Source organism: Takifugu rubripes, chromosome 10 (assembly GCF_901000725.2).
Source record: "Takifugu rubripes chromosome 10, fTakRub1.2, whole genome shotgun sequence".
In the NCBI taxonomy this organism is placed as follows: domain Eukaryota; kingdom Metazoa; phylum Chordata; class Actinopteri; order Tetraodontiformes; family Tetraodontidae; genus Takifugu; species Takifugu rubripes.
Genome location: NC_042294.1, coordinates 3,318,348 through 3,343,477, shown reverse-complemented (window position 1 = coordinate 3,343,477; position 25,130 = coordinate 3,318,348). Strand labels below are relative to the sequence as shown.

Genomic DNA, 25,130 nt, shown 5'->3' with positions numbered 1-25,130 from the left:
TGAAGCTGGAGACACGCTCAACGGCCATCCCGTTGATGTGGATGGGGTCCTGTGTGCCTCCTCTTGCTTTCCTGAAGTCCACGATGAGCTCCTTGGTCTTGCTGGTGTTGAGGACCAAGTTATTGTTAGCGCACCATGTGGTCAGGCGCTCTACCTCCTCTCTGTAGGCTGTCTCGTCGTTGTTGCCGATGAGACCGATCACCGTTGTGTCGTCTGCAAACTTGATGATGGAGTTGGATCCATGTACAGGTCTGCAGTCGTGGGTGAATAGAGAGTAGAGGAACGGGCTCAGCACACAGCCTTGTGGCACACCGGTGCTGAGTGTGATGGTGGTGGAGCAGCTGTGACCTGACCTAACACGCTGTGGTCTGTCGGTCAGGAAGTCCAGAGTCCAGTTGCAGAGGGAGGGGTTGATGCCCAGGTCTCCAAGTTTGGTGATCAGCTTGGAGGGGACGACGGTGTTGAAAGCTGAGCTGAAGTCAGCAAACAGCAATCGTGCATAAGTGTTCGTGTTGTCCAGGTGTGTGAGCACAGAGTGCAGTGCTATGGAGACTGCATCATCTATGCTCCTGTTGCTGCGGTAGGCAAACTGGTGTGGAAAACAGTTGTTTTCCTCGGCAGTAAAAGCATTTAACACATGGCTGCAGTACTCTCTGTCGTTGGACGAGGAAGATGGATGCACAGAGATGTCTGCACAACAGAAGGGGAAACCACTCCCAGACAAAAAACAGGCAACGTGTAAATATGTTGCAAATTATTGGTTTTAGAGCTGACTTTGCCAGATGGTCTTGATTGGGTTTTTGAGCATGCATTTTATTCTATTACAGTTCTGAAAAGAGAAATGTGAGGAAACGGAAAAAGACAAAATAAAGCTCTAGCAATTACCCTGAAAAATTCTGACATGTTGATTCAGTGATGTTGGGTCCACACCACAGGAGCCACATTATAAAAACCATGAGGATTTATGGGAAGGTGATAATTGCCATGGTAGTGTATCAGGTCAGAGGGAGAAGTGTGACATTAGTTAATTATTTGAGAGCTCTGATCGGAATAGTCTGCACACTGGCAATTATTAATTATGAAATCATTTAGAGAACTGTGCAGGCATTGTTAGGCACTGACTGTCAGTCAAATTGTCTTGTATTCTAATACCATCTGTAAGGATGCTAATTTTAATGAACGCTATAGGATTTTTACTGTCTGTAAGCAATTGGCTGAACTGGTGACAGGACAGTAGGTTGGTTGTATACTGTATTATAAATCAAACATCTCACATTTGTTAGTGGTCTCTTTTAAACTTTCAAAGGCCTAAAATAGCTCAATAATTACAGTATGAGTCACCTTGCCACTCAGGAAAAGCTTTTTTTTTTCCTCCAGCAAAAGTACCCTCCCCATCTATGAACATGTTATATTTTTGGATCACAAAGGGGAAAGAAACTGACTCCCAGTCAAATTGTATGTTTTGTTCACCTGCCAAAGTAAAGGTCTGACAAAAAGTAGAACACTCATTACTGCTGGCAACTTTTTACCCTCACTGATGGCTAACTGCATTGCCGCTATCTGATTCCCTATTGTCCTGCAACAGACAAACAGTAAAGTGATAAAACTCCCAATACTTAACGTATCTGGTCTATGCACAAAGGCGGTGCTGTCTGCATTCCACTTGCTCAGGTGTATAAAGTCTGTTTGACACAGTCTGCCAGTCTGCTGTCATGCAGCGCCACATTTAGCTCTACAACAAGCGCCAGACTGCAGCTGAGCAGGACACAGAGAGGAGGTTATTAATGGCCTTCCCTATTTTAAACAACAACTTGAAAACATTGGTGGCACCATGCAAGCCCTGTTAGCTGCAAACTTGACTTTCATCCCATTTGTCTTCATGGCACTCAGCCTTCTCAGCCCTAATGGGTCTGTCACTGTCTGGCAGTCAGGTTTGCACCTATGCACCCTGGTCTGTCTGATGGGTGCTGTCCCAAACCTATGAACATTAATTATTCAATGCTGGGCTTCATTTGTTTTCAACCAGCAGTGTACAGCTGCATATGTCAAATGTTCCTGGGAATTTTAATAAAGTGACACTTAAGTGCTTTCTCACTTTTATGGCTTGTAAAAGTTAGGAAAGCAAGAGAAATATAATCCCAATGTAACTCCCATAAACTTGTCAGAGGATCCAAACTTCACAGTCATTTCTCTCCTTTAATTTGGCTTCTTGCTTTCCTTCTGCCACCCTTCTCCTCCCTGTCCCCGCTCCCCTCAGCTTGTTGCCTCTCAACCTTCACAGCCTCTGAGCGCCACCTATCACCACATCCCACTGTGACTTTTGACACCTGTCTAATGTATGCCCTTCGTTTCTCTCACAGGCCCCGTGTGCACGCAGACAGCCTATCAGTCACGCCTTTCAGTGCTGGGCTCAGCCGATCTTTGGAGATTAAACATGTGTCATGCTTTTCTTTTTTTAAAGTGTGTTTTGGGGGCAATTTTAATGACTGGATGAGGAAACACAAGTTGCAATCTCTTGCAGGGGTACATTTCTTCTTCCACCACGCAACGACCATAAGGCGCACTGGATTAAAAGGCGCAGTCTCAGTTATGGGTGCTGTATTTATATGTATTCTGTATTTAAAACATACATAAGGCGCACCGTATTATTAGGCGCATGCTGAAACATACAGTAAAAAATTACAACGGAAGTAAAACAGTGAGTTTCGACACATTTATTGAACAAAATATTCATTCTTCCGCCACACAACCATCAAAGTTTTCATCTTCTGTATCTGAATTAAACAGCTGCACTATTTCAATGTCCAACATCCCGAATTCCTCTTCTTAATCATCTGAATCGGACTCACCGACCGGTTCCGGTTTAGCATTGATTTTATGAAAGCTCTTACAATACATGAAGACGGTATCATAGCCCATGCGTCTACTATCCACCCGCATATGGTGGCATAACTTGCTGCCTCATAGTCTTTGTGAAGGAGTGTTCGCCTTCCGTCATCCAGCGCTTTGTCCGTTTCCATGGCAGGCGAGAACTACGGTGAACGACGACTTCTCATGCCCCGTTGTGTGTATCGCCACCGTGCTGGTCACTTGTTCTCCGCTTTGTGGGTCAAACGGATGTCAAAATTCAGAGGGATCTCATCCATGTTGGTGATGTGGCTGGGCGCGGTTATCTTGTCGCGGCAGTAGGTGTGGAAGATGGTCACCCTCTCCTGGTAATCCGCGGGCAGCCGCTGCGCAACAGTTGTCCTTGTGCGTATGGAGAGATGCTGCCTCCTCATAAAGCGAAAACACTTAAGATTGCTCGATAGCCATTTTCAGCCGCATATTCGATGGCCTGCAGTTTAAAATAAGCCTCATTCATACATCTTTCATACGTCTCGCTTGACCGGCGCCATTTTAGGGGATCCTTACGCGTAGGTGTGCCGCTAATCTATTGGCGGAGCGTTTACCGTAGTGCACCCACCAAAGGCGCACAGCAGATTTTGGAACTCAGTCCACACACAAGGCGCACCATATTATAAGGCGCACCGTCGAATTTTGAGAAAATCTTAGTGTTTTAGGTGCGTCTTATAGTCGTGAAAATACGGTAAGTTGTTTTCCCTGTGTTGGGAGGTCAGAATACTTGTGGTATGTACTATTACATGTGATATTAAAAGCACATGCACATGTATACCCAAGAAAAAGCTGTAGAATAAGCTTGTTTGTATGCTATGTCACATTGGTCTCACAGGGTCAGCTGCTGTATGGTCCACTCATCATGTATGATTTATTAGCATTTGGCTGCAGAATAACAAAGTGGCAGCTTGGCTCACAACCTACTGCAGTCCTCCAGACATCATAACACAGGCAGACATGGCTATGGCGGCAGCGTTTATGGATTGATCATTTTGTCTCTATTTGCGGCTCAGAAGCAAATGAGGAGTGATGTATCTGTTCCCTGTTGACACAAATCAGAAGCTTCCAAGGTCTGGATGATTAGCTGGTGTGGATGTTGCCACATCCAGAAAGACTTTTACATCAACCATTCAGGCTTGTTCCTCAAGTGCAGGCTTGTTCCTCATCCAGCTCCCAAAACGCGAAACGGCTGCTTGAAGTCATCTGATCCTTGTTGTTAAGGCTTAACGTGCTTATCCAAAGGGTTAGAGCAAATTTAAGGTGGATTGCTGCCAAAACATTTTGAGAGCAGATCATTGGTTTTAATATGAGAGACATTTCTGTATCAGGCTGATCTGGAATTCCAGGTGCAAATTCTTCATCATTGTCTGGTTTGCTTCATTTGTAGAGATTTCAGAAAGCGTCTTCTTCTCAAATCACCTGTCTTGCTGCGAAACCAATTGCCCTTTGGGGACAAATAAAGTTGAAAGTTGAAGTTGAAAGTTGAAAAACATACCCAAAATACATCTGAGGAATTTCGATGTCTGAGTGCTGGGAAAATCATGCTCATCCGAACAGAGTCTGAGTTAAAATCATGTTACGAGAAAAGTTCTTGCATAGAAAAATACAAGCGGCACCACCCTGTCACCACAACCACCATAGATACACATCAGGAAATCCAACACTAATACAAGTTCACTGGAAATGGTATAGTGAAACAGCCAGTGAGTGGTGGCTCTTTTTTAAGCCTTTCCAACGTGATAGCACAGCTATTTTTCAATAGTGAATGATAAAATAAAATAAGTGCAGTTTCTAGGGCATCTGAAGCCAATATCTTAACTTTTTGTAATATTTTATTGCCAAATTGAAATTTTCCTAACAACATGAGGTAGGAAAATACATAAAATGCACAGAGAAAATGTAAAAATATGTTTAACTGTCCATTATATTGATTACTATTCAAACGAAAGCTCAGACATATCAAATATGAACAGATTGAAGACTGATAAGTTGTCAGAGATGCTCAGTCTTTCCGCTTCAGCTGTTCCATGTTAGCACTTGGAAGGTCAGCTCCATAACAGAATTATAGCTCCTAATATTATTATTGCATGTAAGTGTTTCTAAAAGAAGAAAAAATACAGCCCTGATTAAAATATACCGTCCAATATAGAATCCATGCCTATGGACTCAAGAAGAGTTGCTGTGTGTGTGTTTATCAAGAAAAAGATTGTAGCAGATTGCAAAACTGATAAAGATTAAAGAATGACCTGACCTGCAGGAAAATAAACCACACTATCTGGACAAATGAACCAAACAAGGAAAAACTCATTAAACAGCAATTACAACAACCACAATAATAATATAAACAAATAGCAGCAACCTTTATGAGTCTTATCTATAAAAAGCAGAATCATATAAAAATAAATGCATAGCTATTTTGCTCCCGATATAACAAAAGTACAAAACAGGACTAGAAACCTCTCCAGAGCACGAGTAACAATGTGCCAGAGTTAAAATGATAAAATTGGTAAGTGCCATTATATTGATATATCATCTTTCTATAATTCATACACACAGCTATTGGAAAAAAAGCAATACTATCAACAGATATTTACAGCACATTGTTCAGAAATATTTACAGTTCATAAACATTTCAGCTACAATAAAAACTCCTTTTTAGGGAATGCTGACAGTTTCTCAATTTGTATATGTCAAGTTTTTGGGACTGGGTTTTACGCTGTCATGGAGACGACCTCTGACCCCCTGAAGATTAGCAAAGCCAGAAACATTTCACTCACTGGGTTTGACAACCAGGGCTTGATTGCCAGCTAACAGCCTGAGTGTTGCGTGTTCTGTTTGAAGAAGCCGCCCTCTGGTGCACTCAAATCACGGCAAACACCCGGAATGCTTTCCCTCCAGGAGGGTTGTGAAGGCTGCGGGGGATAAGAGAAACAAGCAGGAGGAGTCAGTCTTGGTGTGGCATGTGTCAGAAAACAGGACATGTCCCAGCTTTTAGTAGTCGGGCCTGGTTGACTTGCACACACAAACACATGACTTCAGGTTTTTTCAGAGGATTGTTCGCATCAGTGTGTCTGTCACTCGGCTGACAGCTGGGACACAAACAGAGATAGTGGCGCCCTGAGAAAACAGATAAACTGGCCATTCTTTCAAAAACACAGGTGACCTCATGCATTAATCCAACAAAGAAAGACATACGGTGCAGATAAAGAAGACGGATTAATGATGGACAGATACTAACAGATGTCAAACATCTCCACGAGGTGAGGAAGATAAATGTGGATGGAGGACAGAGGAAGAGGGAGGGTGTGGAAGAAACGTGTGTGTGTCTGGGCTAGTCATAACCATGGATAATATTTTTTTATGAACCAGGCTGGTTCATGTGGCATGTGGGTCACTTGAGTGTTAAACAATGGCTGGTACAGTCCCATGAACCTTTATGCCAAAGCGGAACGCTCTTACTTACTCGGCAGCAGAAAATCTTTATCCTAAGCAATTACGAGCTGTACTCTGTTCACACAGATGCTACTGAAAGTTCAGTGTTTGGAGGCAAGTTTAAAATTAAAACTTAAAAGGACACCCTCTATGCCGATGCCTCTGCGGTTGCAGTCATTGCTATAGTATCTCTGCGAAGGAAGTGGTATCATAGAGAAGTGTATTAACATTTCCCATATCCCTTTTGGTAACTATGTCAGAAAAAAGGTCCTAGAGCTGTGTAAAGACATGCTCATCTGCTTTTCGCAATTTAGAAGCCAATTCAATATTTCAAATGGGCGCCAGCTAATCACCCTCATATGAAAGATGATATCTTTAAAAAAGATTAGGTCCACATGGAAAGGTGGAGTCGATAAATGTCTCTTCACCTGAGAGGTGTTGATTTCTCATCCATCCACACCAGACCATTAACTATTTCATTTTCGTGTTGCAAGACAGAATGTTGATTGAATATCAGACTAGTAAACACCACTGGGATATCGTTTCTGCGTCACCTAGCAGGCAGTTATCTCCTACCTCTCTGAGAAAACGCCATTTTGATATGAGGCAGTGTAATATTTCTTCATGTCCACTGGCATCACGTCAATGTAACCGCCAGCATCATTCCGAATCACCCCAGCGTGGATCGCCGCTCTGCATATACTTGACTTCTACAGAGTTACAAAAGATAAAAGGTAAATATTACTGTTTTATATTCACAAATAACAGTAGGTAACCTAAAAAGGGACTCACATCAGAGTATATTCTAGTTCCGATTACTCTGGATAAATGAGGATTCTCTTCCAAGCAGTTTCTCTGGCAATATATTCTAGAAAGAAGGACATATGCATGTTTAAACTTGCGGAACAGAGTGATGAAGAGGTTCTGCCACCCGTACCTCGGACAGTGCTTTGCAGGCTTCTGGTATGGACACAGCTGTGCTGCTGTGGTTTCACATGTGATGGCTTTCACTGCGAGAAATAATCACAATCAGCTTCATCAATTGCAACCCGTCAGCTCATAATGTGCAAGTAACACAAAAAAGCAGGAAATCTATAATTACAGCATGCCATTATTTCCACACCAACCTGTTACTCTGGATGCTATGAAGGAATTAGCGCTTTGATATTTTCTGTTGAAAGGGAAGCACACAACACAGATACTAATTAATCTCCACGTTCTCCGACACCAGTTTCAATTCAAGCAAACATTATTTCTTGATTAATTAAATGCTTTCACCCTAAAGATTGGATGCCATTCTTGTAGGATTTGATAAAAAAGTCCTTTCTGCCCTGTCGTGTTACGTCCATCCATCCGCCATCATTGTCTATGACACCAGCGTGTAGACCAGCCCTACACACACTGGATTGCTGGGAAAAGAACATTTTCATTCATTCATTCACTTTCTACCGCTTGTTCCTCAGAACATTTTAACATTAAAGGTAATTTTCTATGCAGAACAACTTTATCTCCCATTGTGTTGTTATAACATTTTTAAGTGGACATCCTTGAAGACAGTAATGCCAGGGCACACTACCATCTATGCAGGTGTCACAAACACTTAACATTCCCAAAACTACTTTCTTTTGGTTACTGTTTGACTTTAACAAAGGACAGCTACTAACTATCCTGGTGTGGTGGCTATCATGTGAAATGGATAGGAAGTAATTTTCTAAACGGCAGTATCACTGAAGAAAGGAGCGTGTTTTCAGTAAGTTTAAACACTGTTGTCAGAGCTGCTGATACTCGATTTAACCTCTTAACCATATTTCTTGATACAATTAAAATAAAATAACACCTTCTGCTTTTTCAGTTGCTAAGGAGGATTTATGGGCATGAAAAGCAAGCTCAGATCCAAACAAATTTGTCTGCAAGGTACATGTCAAAGCAACAGTAGGTTGACTAGTAGGTTTGTGTTCTTTGCGAGCAGTACATTCTCACCATTTCGTAGTATACTGTTCCCACTACTTTTCCTGTAGCATCCAGGCAGCCAGCAGGGCATTCATATCTGATGATTTAGGAAAATAAAACATCACAGCAAATTCCAGCCTGTGTTGTTGGTTTTATCTGAACCGCACCTGTTACACGGTGTTCCTTTACACTGATCTCGAAGTTTGGTATCACAGGTCACATACTGAGCTGAAAGGCAAGAATATAAAGGTCTTTCAACACACACACAGGCACCAACATGCATGAACCATCTCTCCTCATGCGGCCTGTCTCCAAAAGGCGTGAGCTGAGTTATAATGTCGTGCTGCTTTTGAGCACCTTGGAGAAAGGAATTCTCGAGGATCAGGGTGGTCAGCAATACTTGAGGAAATGTCTCAGCTTACAAACACGGCAAAGAGGAAGCCATTTAAAAAAAAACGCAGTGAGCCTCTCTCGCCCCCTCAAAGAAAAAATACACACTCTTGCTGAAATAGTCCATCGGAGAGTGGCTTGAAATATTAAGTGCACTTACGGAGCTGCCGGGGTTAATCAGACGGATGATATATAAACACATCAGGAGCATCATGTGATAAATAGCAAAATAACGATGAATTAAATCTCTTTTTGATTAGTCAAGGTTAAGCACATAGCCATTGTTTTTTTTCTACTCTAGGTTATCGCCGTGGGTCCATGTGCAACTCCCAAACTTAGAACAAATCCTTTGCCCTCCATTTTCGGATGAAACGAGATCCAGAATAAACAGTAGAAACAGCAGAAATACATCTTGCTTACTAAACACATTGCTTACACATCTGTTGTGTGTTGACCACTTCATTCTTCTGCAGCTCCTCTGTATCTGTGGGGGGCTTGACAGGAGCTTGGGTGGAGGGACTGGGCCTGGACCAGGGCTTCTGCGGATCGTGAGGGGCTTCGGACTCAATTAAGTTGTTTTCCTCTGTTTCCTCTTGCGGTGGGCTAGAGCTGTCACCTTCGAGTAAAATCACAAAAACGGGGTACAGTGAGGGAAAAAATGGTTCTTGTGTTCTCCTGTCCCCCATCCAGGTTCTCCAAACCTTTGTAGCAGAGGTTGTCCTTGCAGCCTCCTCCATAGCTGGGAGGGCAGGCAGAGCAGGGAGTCCCGTGCTTGTAAGGTGAGTGACCCCACCAGTTTCCCCTGTTCAGGTCATATCATAAATAAAGCTCATTCAAGAGAAAACAGAAATATCAGTCAAATGTGCATTTTGTGACCTTTTTGACCTTTCAGAATACGCAAGGAATAATTACAACATTGGAATGTTTCAGCAAAATACCAAATTGCATCCATAAATTATTTAAACCTCAGGTTAAATGCAATAAATGCACTATTAAATGCTTCTTGGTTCAACATTTGCTTACTTTGGCGAATAGTTGCAGACAAGATAGATGGCTTTGGCCCAAATCTGGCCCCAAACATTCATGTTGTAACACAAGTTGACAGCACAGCCGATCCGACTGCTGGTAGCCCAAACCAGCTGCAGCAGGGAGACCAAAATTAGATCCTGAATGACCCCCAAATGTAGATGGAATGGTACAACCCGTGAGTGGTTACCTGGGTATAATGAGTACAAACTGGGCCAGAGCATTTGAAGGGGCAATAGGTGTTACACTCCTGAGGGTATGGGAAGGAGTAGTCTTTCACTTCATCATACCAGGCCTGCACATGAAAGGTGGGGGGCCGATACCTGCAGGGAACGACAGCAGACAAACACAATCATCACTATCTTCCTCTTAAAAGAAGGTGATCAGAAATGCAGAACCACGGTCCAAACATACCAGAAAAATTATAACAACCAGATTCATGGAGGCTAAAACACTGATAGCACCGAAAGAGAAGAATCTGCATCACACCTCTCAGTCGTCGTTTATGCCCATGATAAGCGTTTTGTAAAAGACCTACATGTTGAATAGCTTGAATTTATAAGCTTCTAGGTACCGCGTCTGTTTACAGGACAATAATTACAGTTTCTTTTGTGCAGCTCTGCTATTATGTGAGGGACTGAGTGAAACCAATGAATTGGAAGTAAGAGTATGTGATTCAATGTGTGGGTGTTTTTGCCCTGAAGATAAAACCTAGACTTTACCACGGTGAAACATCTAATATGCCCATGAAATGCTGTTTAGTGTCCTGTTAAGCAGGTTGCAGGAAACGTCTAGCTAGCAGATATGCCAAATTAGATCTCGTTGCATTTATGTGGAATATTAGCCATTCTTTTCCCCCCGAGATAGGTTTGTTATTCTGGTGAATTCCAGGGGTTTAGGGATGAACTTGCTGGAATTACTAATGAGTCAAGACATCTGGGATTTCAGACCACAGTTAGACACAGCATTTTTATAGAGGTTGCAAGCTTCCATCGTGTCATTCACTGACTTCTAGGAAAATGCGGATGTCATTTAGGGTTTTGGCGAGTGGAACCAATCCTGGAGGATGTCCTACAGATCCTACATCAGGTTCTTGATTTAATTTTTAGCAGGCAAAGTTCTACCCTTAATCTTAATAAACTCAATTAAACAGTTATAAGTATAAACTCTGGGTGATGGCAGGCTTTTCTTACCGTCCCCAGTGTGCACCTAGGTTCTGTCCGATCTGTGGAAGTAGACCAGCAGGACCGTGTTCCCATAGACACGTCTCGGCCCACTCTGCAGCGGTACGCTCCAACTCAGTGTCCCAGACCTGCGTAGGACAGATGAGGAAAATCACATTCAAAATTCAGGATATTTTCTTAGATGAACTACTCGGTCATGACAGGACAGGTGGATTCTTATGTCTTGTAAAATAGAGCAGTATCAGGTCTGATGAGACTGTTCAGCAATGATCCCCAGCTGATCAGCTATTGATCATGTGAGGTGAAACTTGGATTACTTATTTAACAAAGATTATACCAGGAGCTGCTATGACTGAGAAACAATGCAAATCTCCCAACTACTGATGAGAGGTCTTTGCATTTTCTCACTGCTGCTCAGCTGACTTTATCCCAGATTCATTTTCCTGAATTGGTGGTTTTTGGTTGGGTTTTTTTTGGTAAGTAATACCTTCCATATGTCTCCGGTGAGTTGTCTGGGTGCAAGCTTTTGTTTCACCACCCTACTCTCTGGTTTGCACTCTCAGTTAAGTTTGGCTCTGCTCGGATACTAAGGGATCATATTCCCAGTCTGGGGATTTCTGGGAATGCAAAGAGTGTCCTTCCTCTCTACTGACCTACTTTTACCATTTAAAAAAAGTAGAAATAATATGAGCTGTAATTCCTCTGAAGGACACAGTATGGTCCACTAATTGGACATCTTTAGGGCGATGTATTTAATGTAACAAATTTTGACAAAACAGTCAATTAGCTTGCTCATGTGCATGTGTAGTGTAGGTATACATTACTACACCAGCTGAGGTGTCATGAGATTTTCAGGTTTCATACGCCGACCCCTATTAGCTATAACCCATGAAATATCATCGAGCGTTAGACACACAAATACCCACGCTGCATTCCTCCTGTCGACCATCACCCACTTTCAGTTCCACCAGAACAACTGCTTCTCTCAAAATCACCCCTTCAACACACGCACTCTCTCTCTCTCCCACACACACATGCATATACACCTACCTACAACAGGATGTCTGGAAGCATTGCACATTAACTCCCAACTCTGAGTGGTTTCTCCACCCCTTTTCTGAGAATCCAGCTGACGCATTTGTTTAAGTCAACACGAACGACACTAGCCGTGATTTCACATTGCATTTTGAAAGAAAGATTCCTGCCAATCTTACATAAAAGGCGAGTGGATCAGTGTTACAGCCGGAGCTGTCTACAGTTCCTCTTGGGTGATGAAACCAAATGATGTCGGGAATAAAGAAAAGCTGAAGATTTATTGACCCAACGCTATCTCAGCTCAGAAAATTCAAGATTCATCCATTTTCCATACCTCAAATTCTGCATATTTTATGTAACCTGCTTGTAGCCCCTGGGATCAAATTCTAAATCAAAATATTGAAACTCTGGTGAATGCATCTCATTGCAAGTTTTACAGTGGTTCACATCCCAAAAACAAGATTTGTTGCTCTCATTGTATAACCACGGCGAGACATTGTTTTCAGATGTTCCATCTGGTATAGAGTGCAGCCTGCAGAGCTGCCGTTGTTTGCACAGTTATCCCAGCAGGGACGGCCTCATAACCAAAGCACCCCCCCACCACCACCCATCCCTGGACATGTATCTGCTGGGGCCTGTAAAGAAAAACACCGACCCTGCTAAAGTCTTGTGTGCGTCTTTTAACACTTAATTTAAAGCCATATTTCTCTCTCTCTCTCTCTTCTTACTATGTCCCTTCTTTTTTCTCTGCTGGCCTTTTGGATGCAGTTCAACACTTCCTTTGCATTTGGGTTTTCTGTTGTTTTTTTTGTATGTGTTTCTGTGCTCTGTGCCTCTCCTCTCCTCTCCTCTCCTGTCCTCTCCTCTCCTCTCCTCTCCTCTCCTCTCCATTCTATCCTCTACCTGTCCTCCCCCCTCTCCTCTCTCTCTACCCAGCCGGCCATCAGCAGGAGGGTCCCCCTACATGAGCCTGGTCCTGCTCAAGGTTTCTTCCTGTTAAAGGGGAGTTTTTCCTTGCCACTGTTGCTTGTCTGGGGTTAGGCCCTGGGATTCTGGAAAGCGCCTTGAAACAATTTTGATTGTAAAAGACGCTTTATAAATAAAGATTGATTTCATTTGATTTGTTCACAACCAATGGTTCATGCAAGGAGTCGGTAAAACAGAAGGGAAAACTACGCAAATTGGTAAAAAAAAAAAAAAAGTATGCGAGATATAGCCCAACCGATCTAACCAAACATTGTTAAGCAGAATTTTTCAGCGATGTAAAGTATAATCAGACTACTGTTTGAACTACGTCAACCAGAAACTACTGTAATAACCAATTAGTAAGCCCTGACGTTGGACTATTTGTCATTGTAGGACTTCTCTTAACAATAAACATTTATAACCTTGAGTGATGAAAAGAAAGCAACACTTTATGCAATTCTAAACCTTAAGACATAGAAAATGTTATAACTCTAAAGAGATTGAAACCCATGGCAAGTGTTTTCTACAGATGAAGCACATTCAATCTACACTGCACTAAGCACAATGCATAAATGCGCATAAATGCAGAGGTATGAACTGCTACATGTATTTCCATACTCCCTCAAACTGTTGTGGAAAGCACTTTGGAAAGCGTTCATGCTAAGTGCTCTCTGGGCAAGAACTATGTTTACGGTGCTGGCATGAGGCAGCTTCTTTGTGGACACTGGACTCCCACAAGCCTTGTTCCCCCTCTTGTTTGTCATATTCATGGACACAGTCGGCTGCAGCCGAGGCTAGGAGGTTCTCCAACTTTGTGACATTAGGATGCTATCATTGCTATTTTGGAATCATGCTCTACTGGCTTCACTAGAGTATTGCTTTGACTGGAAAACTCTGAGGACCGCTGACACTTTCTTTTTGTTTTCTCACTTTTTTCTCTTTGGATCTCAGCTGGTGGCTGATAAATTGCAAAAAATACATAACTGCCACATAACTGCTGCTTTGGAAAGATTGTTGGAATTAGCATAATTAAATATAGGATGCAAAGCAATTTGGTTGGCCTAAACCTTAATTACATGTGTGATCATGGCAGCCGTGGACTGAACTGCAAAAGTAATTTGGTGTGATGAGCATGGGCAGCAAACAGCTTTGACACATCACCCCAAACATCAGCGTTTTATCTGAAACCACCGCAGCGCACACAGACCTGATTGCAGCTTAAGCCATGCCAAATTAAACAAGCGAGGCAGGTGGGGGCCTTTCTCCCATGATGCCATCTGTTTTTCTTGCAAACACTTCAAATGCTGACACTCCTGCGTTTTTGCCCGCGGGTCAGGATTGTAGCGTGAAACAGAACCAATGTTGCTACGCTGAAGGTACACCGAAGGTTTATGGATCGCCTCAGAGTGTGAATGCTTATCCCTCGATTTTCCTTCTTCTTTTGTGGCTCCGTGTTGGATAATGACAGAATGGGAGCGGAGCCACAGGGATAAAGGAGAGGGAGGCCAGATAGAGCAGGGGACGGCAAGAAAAGGAAGCAGATGAAGGGGCGGGGGAAGAGGGGGAATTTAAATTGATGTTATCTGTGATGACTGCCACAGAGGGGGCAGCTGGGTTATGGCTTCATACAATGGCAGAGAAAAACAGAGCTGATGGGTGAATGGCCGCATGAGGGTATTTGTGTGTGCTTGCATCTGCATGCATGAATGCGCGGGTGTTCACGGCAGCAAAGGCAGGGAAATTGGAACAAATGTGGAAGTTGTTTCAAAATAAAGTGTGCAAAAATCAGTGCAAAAATGTTTCTGCCAGTGACCTGAACAGAAGTAGCCAAGAAAATGAGGCTTTCAGTGCCATTTTCTGGATGTTTTTGCCCTCGTCACATCTCTCCGTGTTTCACCTCTGCCTGCCCTGGGAGCTTAAAAAAACCTGACTGTAACAGGAGACAGTAGAAAGGAGCTGCTGTCTCAGCGTTTCTCCAGCCTACTTCAACCAGAAGCCTGCCAGGCTGTGCGCAAGAGTTTACGCGCGTCCCCCAAGCCACACGCACACACGAGGTCCTCGAGTCCAACCTGCCAATTATACAATTACACAGTGTAGCAATGACCCCCAGCTGGATCTGTTTATTTGGCTTTGCTGCAGAAAAACGCAGCCGTATTACCGTCGCTCTTTAAACGGAGATGAAAGGGCGATAAAACTTTGTCATAGTCCCAAAAACGCAACGAATTTTAAACCTCACAGGTGCGTTCGCTGCATGGCCGCGGCCGTACACTTGTAGCACCTTTGGAAGAAGTCCAGATCTGCGGAGTGCAATGTTTATACATGTTTAGCGGGGGTTGGACAGCTGCTAAAACAAGCCCTGGTGGGGCCGTACTGTGATTCTAATTGCGCTGTGAAAAGCGATCCGACACCGTGCGCACATGCGATGGCCAAAGTCAAACAAATCACTTAGCGCGCTGGTTTAAAACAAATGCAGTAGTAATGTGATCGTTGGCAAGTCGCTGGAATTTTTTCCTCCACTGACAAAAAAAATCAAAGTCACAACGACGGCGCGTTGTGTGAGTGCACTTCCATGCTGGCAAGCGTTTGAGCCAATTGCACTAATTGTGGTCCACAAGTGTGCAGGACTATCCGGGGGTTGAGAGTGGGGTCGAAGAGTTTGGCAAATACCGTGCGAAGTGTGAATAATGCCCTTCTTGGATCTATCCGTCCACTCACCATGTACTCCATGTTGGATGCCGGGGGATATACCTGGCCCCGGAGCTTGTTGTGAAGGTCCAGGATGAGCTGGGCGTCGCTGTCGCTGATGGCCCTCTTTCCCCTCTGCTTGGCCTCCCACCAGTCTCCCTCCTCGTCCAGATACTTGTCTAGAATCCGGTCCCAGCCGGTGTTGTTCGGGAGCATCACCACGGAGACAGCGGCCCGGAGCAAAAGGAGCAGAGTGGTGCCCCTCAACCAGCGCTCACATGAATGCTTCATCGTTCCGGAGAAAGGGGCGATTTCAAGCTCAGGACGGAGAAACCGGCAGATGTCCAGCAAACGGAAGTCGCACTTGGAAAACAAACAAACGTAATTGGTCCCTGCATTTGCTGAAGAACTTTTATCAAGATTAAACACAGTTGCAGCACCTTGGTAGAGCTGAAGAGGTTTCGGCGGGGAGGCTGGCACAGCGAGGATGAACAATTTACGAGATTTGCCGATTTTATTCTCTATTTATCATGGAAGTTGTTTAAAGTACACACCGATGTAGCACGGATGTAATAAAAGTAGGCTGCTTAAGTGCACAGTTTGATGCATAATAGAGTTAATGCATTCATATTCGATATGCACGTATGCGTTCAGATGAATCTATTTATAAACGTCCCGCAGCGCTAATTAAACGTACCAGTATCTAATGGAAAGTGTGAAGACTTATGGAAATTGAATCAGAAACGGAGTTTTGTGATTTAATGTAGACTTTAGAAATAATTTACCTTTAATGAAATGGAACGAAGCCCCCTCCTTGCGCCCCCTCCCCACCCTCTCTGACAGAGATCTGGCTGTGAGAGAAGATTGTGCAAGCTTTTAGAAAATAGATCCGCTTTCAAAGTAGCGCAAGGAGAAGTGAATTAGAGGCGCGGCGGCTCCGTTTTCGGGGTGAAGAACTTTAGTTCGCGCTGGCTCCTGGCACCAAAAGCGCTGGAAGCATCACTTACGCACATTTTATCCTCAACTCGGCGGCGCTTGGAGAGTTCCAGCCCCCCTTGACACGCCTCTCAAAAGGGTTGGCTCACTCGCCCCTGCCAGGACCTATGCGTGCATGCGTGCGTTCGGGAGCTGTGCGTGAGCAGCCAAAGAAAGGCTCTTTTTCCCAAGGAATGAGATGACTATATGCTTAAAAACGATTTATTTACCTCGAGAAAAGAGTTCATTCAGTAAATTTCATTGGTAAAATCCTCCATAAAAGGTTGACCTTGATATCAAAATATACCTATTTTATATATTTGTAGCAATTTCACAGGTTACCGAAACAATCCTGTTCAATAGTGTACAAAATGAAGCAGCTGTCTGATTCATGACTTCTTTTTGAGCTTACTTGTTAACTATCAAAGCACCACTGTATTTAAAGCCAATAGTCAAATGCCTTACTGGGCCCTTTTCAAGTTTACAGCAGCTGATTTGCACAACTTTGATAGTTCTTACATTTTTTCCTGATGCATGGCCACTTGTTGCCATTGATAACCGCTTCAAGTTAAAAATACACATGAATCTGAACCAGCTTTGCGTCCTTAGAGTTAGGCCCCACTTTAACTCTTCAGAGGTGACTCTGCAGGGAGTTTAACAGGCAAACTAGTCTTCTGTTCAATTCCAAAGCCCTAAACCTGTCATCACTGTTTCCTCCCTCAGTGCAACACGCTGCAAATTCCATAATGGAAACAGGCATGTTTTAACTTTTATCATCTGCTCATTCCTTGCCTGAGCGCCACAGCACATGTGGAAACAGTAGCTAATTGCCACATTTAAAGATGTTTTTTTGTGTGGAGACACAATATTCCTTTGTTTTTCCTGCCTAGCAGAAAAACTGCTCAAATTTCCACTCATGTCTTACTTTTTTTTAAAGTCTTTGCCTTAATCTGTAGTTGTATAATCAGTATCTGGCTTTAAACACACCTGGTCCCGATTAAAATAAATAAAGAGATTAGTTTCCATGCTTACATGAACAGAAAATCAAAATGTAGCAAATCAGATGGCGGACCTCATATATTTTGAGACCCCGGTGCATTTGGTTGCTAATGATGCAACTCTGCATTAAGGTCATTTTCATGCAGTAGCTGGTCCAAAAAAAACCATCAACCATTCATAAAAGATTCAATAACTTGATTCCAAATAAGTCCAGTTAAAAGCATGTAGGGATTTTAGGAGTTTTCTTGATATAAAATCAAGCCACAGAAGAATGAAGATATATTTCACCAGTAAAGTGTCAGATCAGCATTTTTCTGACTATGAATATAGATTAAAAAAACAAAACTGTTGAGACGCCTCTGCTGTCTAACCTACTTCTGTAAATGTGTAATACAAGAGCTCTCACACCAGGGACCCACCGCATTCTGGGCTCTTATTAACCTGGGCTTTACTGTCTGCTTGGTCAGTAGCAGCTCACTACAACTCCAGAGGCGGCCCTAACTTCTCTGTGGTCGGGCCCATAACCCCAATCCCCACTCCCCACACCCTCAGCTGAAATAGCAACCCTTTCCCAATACACACAACTACGTTGAGGGAGCAAAACACTCACTCATCTGCTGTGAAATTAATGTCGCCCCACATTTCCGAGTTCGTACATGTGTGGTTCTTCAACATGGAGTCCTGGAGGAAAAGCAAACATAAATATTTACCTTAGTAAATAAAAGATGTAATTATTTCTAACACTCAAATTGAGCTTTATGGACATAGAACAGGATGACCCTGACCCTCATCTATGAAAATGAGAATTATGCGCTTAAGATGGACCCACTGCTCAGCAATTCCTGTGATTCAATGTGTCATAATTTAAGTTGAACTCCCTGAACAGATGACACATTGTCAGGTTGTTAGGTTTTTTAATTCCAGGCAGTAAACACATACCATACTTGTTCTGCCTGCCAGTTTGGAATATAACTGCTGTCATAGATGGGTTTCTAGTGTTTGCATTTCTGTCATTTCTCTCATTTTATAGCAGCTATTGTTGATGTCTAATTCAGTATTTCATATCTCATCTTTTCATACCCCCCCCCCCCACACACACACACATACTTTTTCACCCTTCTCCCACATGCACCCATTTTCCCTGTTCTGTTATAGCCGGGGTTAAGCCACAGGTCCAGATATTCCATTCGTTGACTCCTTTATTCAGCATCTGGCCTTAGAAGAAATCCCATGAACCCGGCAGAATGTGTGGGCTGTGCCAGACCAGAAGCCTCTGGACACAATATAAAGCCACATAAACACTGTTGAAGAACATTTTCTGTTGGCCCACGTTTTTTTCTGGCACAACTTCCTGTTAGTTCTGCTTGGGCTGAATTTGGGTCAGTGTGTTGGAATGGCAGAGAGGTGAATCAAGGGATAAAGAGTATCAAGGTCATTTACAGACAATTCTTTATCACTGTGGGAGATTATTCTGTTCTAAAACCTCCACTTCAGTTCAAACTTAGCTTTTCTGCCCTCCTGTGGTAAAATATTAGAAGTGCAGCTGCTATTACTGTAATGATGGTTGGTATCAGCCTCAAATCATATGTAGTTATCAGATCTGCATATGAATATGCTTTCTGCAGAAACAAATACTTTAAAATGTTGAATATGAGAATAATGACTTTTGATATATATAGAATACCAAAAGACTTTTGTTTCCTATGTTCAAGATTCAGACTTTTTTTAATCAATAAAACAACCAATTTCTTTAAACCTATTTCTATTTCAGATTTTCAAAAATTTAGAATGCGTTCCAAGTTATGTGAAACAGCCTAATTTTTTATAACATAACAACTAGTACTAATAACATCAAGCCAAAGAAATAGAAAATTAGAAAAATATACTCCGTTGGATTATCCATTTGCATTTGTAGTAACAGGTTTCACATCTCTCACTCGAAATATTTATCATTGGGGTTAACTGCGTTTGTCACGTGAAGCAGAGCGCAAACATTGCTTGACCGCTAGATGTCAGTGTCGAACAAGACAGATTCTCCACTATACTGCTCAGATTTATGTCCGGATTTAATGACGTCATGTCTTTCTTTGGTTTGGATTCCAATTCATTTGCGCAGCATCAGTGTCATGGTTGATAATAGGCAGTTTCCTTTAGATTTATGCATGAGGTTTATGTAGACTGTACAATTTTCTGATATCCACTGCCACTGCTGTTCGTCATAGACTCACTGTTAGAAAAAGACCGTCATTTTTACAGGAAAACGCTGGCATCAATAAAACTCATTTGGACCTTTTATCACTGTGTTCTGGCCTGCTTTTGGGTCCATGACACCCGTCCCGTAACAGAACACTCTGGCCAGTGTTAGGACACAGTGATATAGTAGACCCAACCTCACCTTTTTTTTTAAAGCCGAACATAGGTTTTATTGACGGGAACACACAAGGAAGACAGATGCCGTCCTCCTGGACTGCAGAAAACTCGGGAGTCTTGTTCTGCACGTTCACCGGTCCTGCGGACGGCATGGAGGCCTCAAGCATGCCGGGAAGACACCAAGGACACAAAGGCAGTCCTCCTGGACTGCAGGAATCTCAGGAGTCCGATTCTGCACGTTCACAGGTCCAGCAGACGACATGGAGACCTCGAACAAGCAGGGAAGAAGCAAGGGAAACAGGCAGAACAAAGCATCAAAGCCACAACACACAGGAGTTCTGTCCTTAAATAGCACGGTAGATTGAAGCCGTGGCTGATGAGTGGCCCCTTCAAGCAACTGCAGGAAGAAACCAGCAACACAACCCTGGACACCAACACAAAGAACTTTCAAGCATTGGCTCTTTTTAACTGCTGATCAGACCAAGTTACAGATCATACTTTGTGTTTTTTTGCTAAAACATATTCAATTTGAGTAATTGAAGATAGACAAGATTTTTACAATACTGTGGAACATTGTTGGATAACAAGGACAACAAGCAGGTGGCAGACCCTCTTCATAGAAAGTTACAAAATGCACCTTTAAAACAAAACTTGCATGTTGTACATTTAACAAAGTGAAAATTAACAGCACCTCTTCTCTAGCAGTCAACACAGAGTCCTTGTTTAGCCTTCACGCCACTCATGATCAGCGAGATCCTGTATCAGGGTCAGAACTCGAGGGTTCACGTTGAGACGACACTTTGAGTTTTTATTCTCTACTTTGGTTCCTTTTTCTGGGTTTATCAAGAAAAAACACCTGTAGAATAAAAGCATATAAAACATATTAAGCATTTTAATGAGTTAAAAGAAGACTACAGGAATGAATGAATACACACATGCATATATAAACAAACAGTCTGAGTCTTGGTCCGAGCCAAGACTCAAAGTCGTATCAAAACCAATGCTGCACCAAGAGCCAAGGCCGAGAATCAGACCCACACCAAGACCAGGTGTGATTACGTCTCTTAGTCTGGGTCTGACTCTCGGCCTTGGCTCTGGGTGCAGTCCGGACTCCAGGTCCCAGGAAATGTTTACTCACCTTTGAAGAAACTCCAGTGTAGAAGCCAGCTAAGATGGATAATGGATGTTGAAACAGTAGTAGCTCCCAAACATTAGCCACAATGCAGAAATGAAGGAAGAGATGTTTGTGTTGACAAGGTTCCGATCCAGACTCAGCATGTACCTTGTTGAGGAATAGCAGGACTGGCCTATAATTTAACAGGTTATATTAATAAGTGTGTGGTGGTCATAGCTCAGTCACTCACATAACAAATTCAGACACATATGCAAGAGACTTACCACAGACAATAATAGTGGGTGTCAGAGGCACCTGCCCTAGCTCAACCTCTTCTGCCAGACATGTATCATCTACATGGAAGAACATGGACTCCTCCTTCTCATCAAAGTAGCTGAGCATAAGCAGCAGCATCTCCTTCACGTCTTCTGAGCAGCCACTCTGCTGTTCCTCTGAAGCCTTGCATAAATCTGATGGAATCTCCTGCTCTTGTGGACACAAACTGTGGTCAAGTAGTTGAGAAGCCTTTTCCCCTTCAAATCCAAATTATGTGTCAATGTCTCTTTGATGTCAATACCAGTAACTTCTTTGAAATGGACTATCATGCCAAGCGTCAAACCAAAATGGCCACTCCTCTCTAAGGCAATTGATACTTTTTCCCTGGTTGACATGTTGACGCTGTGTGTAAAAAGTGGACTTCATCAGACATGTTACCTCCTTTGGATTGGTATCTGAGTGTTGGTACATATTCTGGAGTTTTTCCATCTTTTGCTGCTGGCCCACTTGAGTTTCTCCAATGGGGAGGAATTTTACATTCCAGTTAATTCATCCATAAGTGTCCTGCATTGCTGCTCTTTCTTCTAATGGGACCACAGTCATCATCCCAATGCTTTCTTTTTCTTATCTTGGTTGTTGTTGTGCGCTTCTCATTTTCAATCCTGTTTTGCAACTGCTTGACAATGGAATGGTAGCCAGTTCCAATAATATCACCCTCTATTATATCTTGAAGTGACTTGGGATATTTTGCCACCATTCTTTTTGCAACGTCAGTTGCATGCCTTTTACCCATATGACAGCATTTCCCCATCATCTCAGCCACGACAATCCGGAGCATTTGCCTCCTCAGCCTCGGGCTTGGCCTTCTCCCCAACTCCAAAGAATGGATCAGTTCCTCAGGAAACTTATTCCATGGAATTTCAAAGTTGTCATCTCACTGTGTGTCAAGTCCTGGGCTACTGGAGGAGGTTGATGATGAACTTTGCTGGTGAAATGGTGTGCAATGACAGTGAATGGGTAGACGAAGCTTCCACAGATGATAGTGAGCTTTTCTCAGGAGTTAGGTCTTTAGGGCAAGTTTCCCTGTACATGTCAGCAATGCCATCAGGGGAGCATTCTTTATGATTCCTACACATGTGAGAAGTAAATGTGGATTTTTTTGTAAAAATGTGCTTACAACCACTTACTGGACATGACACAGACCTGCCTTCGCCAATGTGATCCCAGTGTGACACCAGCTCTTTCACTGTTTGAAAATGGCAGACACACAATGAAACCACACATTTTAAATCCACAACAGGAACAGCTTGCGGCTCAAGTATATTGTGCACACGGTAAAAATGGCCCTTGAAAGCCAAGTAAGTAGTAAAGATTTTACTAGAGTTGGCGCCAACACATTTGAAAAGACAGCGTGGCTCATTCCTATGCACTCTGCAATGTTGCACATAGCATCGTAACGTAGCCAGAGTGAGAGTGAGAGAACCGCACATGATTTGTGTAACTGAAAACTTTTCACTCCTTGTTTAAACCAAGGATATCCCACTCCAGTGCAAAACCTTGGACAGCAGTTAACTCTTGTGGCCCCAGGAGATTTATGGGAGCAAAATTGTTTTAACGTGTATGTGCCGACATTTGAGGTGATGCCTAAACATGCTACAAGTGTCTGACATAGGCCTCGAGAGGGACACACACTATATGTCATGAAAGGCCCACCTACTCATGGGAGGTTTCAGAAACGTGAGAGGAGATGTTCTTTGCAGGCCTGTTTATGACTCCAAACTACCAGTAAACCATTTTACTTATAAGTACAATTTTAAATAAACACAAAGGTTTACAAACTGCTGTACAAAATAGATCATAGATAGATAGATCATAGATCGAATTGCTGTACTAAATAGATTATAAAAACATCATAAATGGATGAAATAATAAAGAAACATACTAAAGCATAAAAAATAAAGAGACAAGATAAAATATCCGTGTGCATAGAATCAACAACCACTGTGCTGTAAAAATCCAAGGAAAAGAGGAGGGTTTTAAAATTAGACAGTGAGGAGGCCTGCCTATTGTGCAGCGCCAGTTCATTCCACAGTTTTGGAGCTATGACAGAAAATGCTCAGCTCCCTCCTGGTCTGAGGAACCTTCAGGAGGAGCTGGTAAGATGACCTGAGAGATTGGCTAAAATGGACAGGTAGCCAGTGGAGTGAAGCTAAAATCGGTGAAATGTGCACAGACTTTCTTGTGCCAGTTAAAGAGCCACTCACTCCCATATTAAGTGCATTGCAGTAATCCAGCCATGTGGTCACTGAGGCGTGGATTACTGTGCTGTCTTTGAAGAAAAGGTTTTATTTCTGCTGGATGCCTTATCTGGAAGAAGCGTACTGTGACAAGGAACCCAGATTGATGGGGGAAGGGCACTTTACCCCTTTCCTTCTGTCTTTATATCATTAAAATTTTAAAAGTTTAGAACTATCCAGGTCCTGATGTCATCTAAAAAGTTTAAGTTTTGAGGTTTGAGATCAGAGCGACATGGTGACCATGCAGACTGCTCAGAGGGCAATGCTGTCCAAGAGAAACAGAGGCAAAGGTGTCAAGATCAGGCTGGGATGACAGTGAGGTTATGGAGGGCAGAAAGGTTGTGGGGGTACAGAGAAGATGGGGAGGATTCTCAGGAGCTAGACAGCAAACACAACCTGTTAGCACACACACACATGCATGCATGAGCGCACGCTCCTTTATTCATTATTGGGGTTGGATGACTGCTGCTGCATATTTGAAAGATGAAACTGACTCCACAGCTTCATGCTGATAATTAATCAAACTGCTGTAGTCCCTCATCTTTTTTCCAAACAAATGCTTCATCGCCTTCATCCTCAAAGGAGATGAAACTGATTTAGCAATAACAATTTATTTGGCAGGTCAGCGATTCTCTCTTCTTTTTAGAAATAGTACTGCAGAGTGGGATGAGTCCAAAGATGCGTCATCGTGGTCTCCGGGGATGTTAGACAGTGCACTGGGATTTATTGTTGCTGCAATGGAGACTGGGAATTCACTTTTGACTCCTGCGATCATCCGACTCTTTGATCGGTTGAGGAATCATTGTGAATCAAGAGATCATAAGAGGACCACAGGTACAAAAACAAAAATGTGATGTCAAGGCATTCTGTAGAGGTGATGTCAGCTGAAGATAGAGGTGAAAGTCAGCTGATCCATGTGTTGTTAAAGAAGTTTAACCATTGCTTAAAGGACGCCGCTTTAAAGCTGCCACTCAGAACATGCAAACAAATTGTTTGCGTTGCACAGACCTGCGATGGGCAAAAATGCTCCAAGGCCAAAGGCCATGTGGACACATCGATGTGTCAGTCAGAGCCATTTGAATGCTTAGCTAATGATGCTAAAAATGAATATGCGGTTCAACTTGTAGGGGGCCAGTTTTCCTCCATTTTGTATACCAGCAGGTGTTTCCTTTTATCCCTGCAGCTGTTTTCATCCCAGCCCAAATCCAGGCTTTTTTTTAAAAATAAACCTCTGCCTCTAAATTCAGAAGCAAGCTTAAAACTGTCTGCGGCAGATTTTCTATCTTCATGTAGCCTCCAGCTTCTCATCTCACTGATTTGCCTCAGCCACCAATCATCTTGGCTCCAGTGTTAAGTCGGAATGGTTATTCTTGTGCCAGTACGCTCCCCACAGAAAAATGATGCCCTGGAGTCATTCTGTCTGTTTGGCCTGTTCACACAGATTAATGAGGTGCCTATAAAGGACATTTAATTTCCATTTGTACACAAACCAAGCAGTACAGCACGTTGGAATTCCTGTGCAGGCTGTTCGAG

At 42.9% G+C, this 25,130-nt stretch overlaps 1 protein-coding gene and 1 long non-coding RNA gene across 4 annotated transcripts; both read right to left on the bottom strand.

Annotated features, from left to right (window-relative positions):
- Nucleotides 1–4,182: 4,182 nt before the first annotated feature.
- On the bottom strand, nt 4,183–16,570 carry crispld1a (cysteine-rich secretory protein LCCL domain containing 1a). 2 transcript variants are annotated; one of them, XR_965752.2, is made up of 16 exons: nt 16,352–16,570; nt 15,597–15,929; nt 10,890–11,008; nt 9,887–10,019; nt 9,694–9,809; nt 9,372–9,472; nt 9,107–9,286; nt 8,448–8,508; nt 8,311–8,377; nt 7,609–7,739; nt 7,458–7,501; nt 7,268–7,340; nt 7,123–7,198; nt 6,907–7,040; nt 5,676–5,810; nt 4,183–4,342 (listed from the first exon to the last, which is right to left on the bottom strand). XR_965752.2 is itself a non-coding variant. In XM_011618501.2 (15 exons), exons 2-15 carry the CDS (start codon nt 15,855–15,857, stop codon nt 5,759–5,761), a joined length of 1,548 nt encoding a protein of 515 aa, XP_011616803.1. In that variant the 5' UTR covers nt 15,858–15,929; nt 16,352–16,570; the 3' UTR covers nt 4,458–5,758. The 2 variants fall into 2 exon arrangements, 1 of the variants encoding a protein (XP_011616803.1); XM_011618501.2 differs by lacking the exon at nt 4,183–4,342 and having other exon boundaries at nt 4,458–5,810.
- Nucleotides 16,571–20,429: 3,859 nt separating this feature from the next.
- On the bottom strand, nt 20,430–21,425 carry LOC115251273 (uncharacterized). 2 transcript variants are annotated; one of them, XR_003889847.1, is made up of 3 exons: nt 21,309–21,425; nt 21,049–21,217; nt 20,430–20,743 (listed from the first exon to the last, which is right to left on the bottom strand). It is a non-coding gene; the product is annotated as an uncharacterized lncRNA (long non-coding RNA). The 2 variants fall into 2 exon arrangements; XR_003889846.1 differs by lacking the exon at nt 20,430–20,743 and adding an exon at nt 20,749–20,766.
- Nucleotides 21,426–25,130: the final 3,705 nt, after the last annotated feature.

What these genes read in the sequence shown, in the direction of transcription:
- crispld1a (XM_011618501.2), bottom strand. Translation starts at nt 15,857, where the DNA reads ATGAAGCATTCATGTGAGCGCTGGTTGAGGGGCACCACTCTGCTCCTT. An exon ending in CATCCAACATGGAGTACATG is followed by an intron (nt 11,009 to 15,596) that starts GTGAGTGGACGG and finishes TGTCCTACGCAG; the next exon opens with GTCTGGGACACTGAGTTGGA. An exon ending in AAAGGAACACCGTGTAACAG is followed by an intron (nt 8,378 to 8,447) that starts GTGCGGTTCAGA and finishes CTAAATCATCAG; the next exon opens with ATATGAATGCCCTGCTGGCT.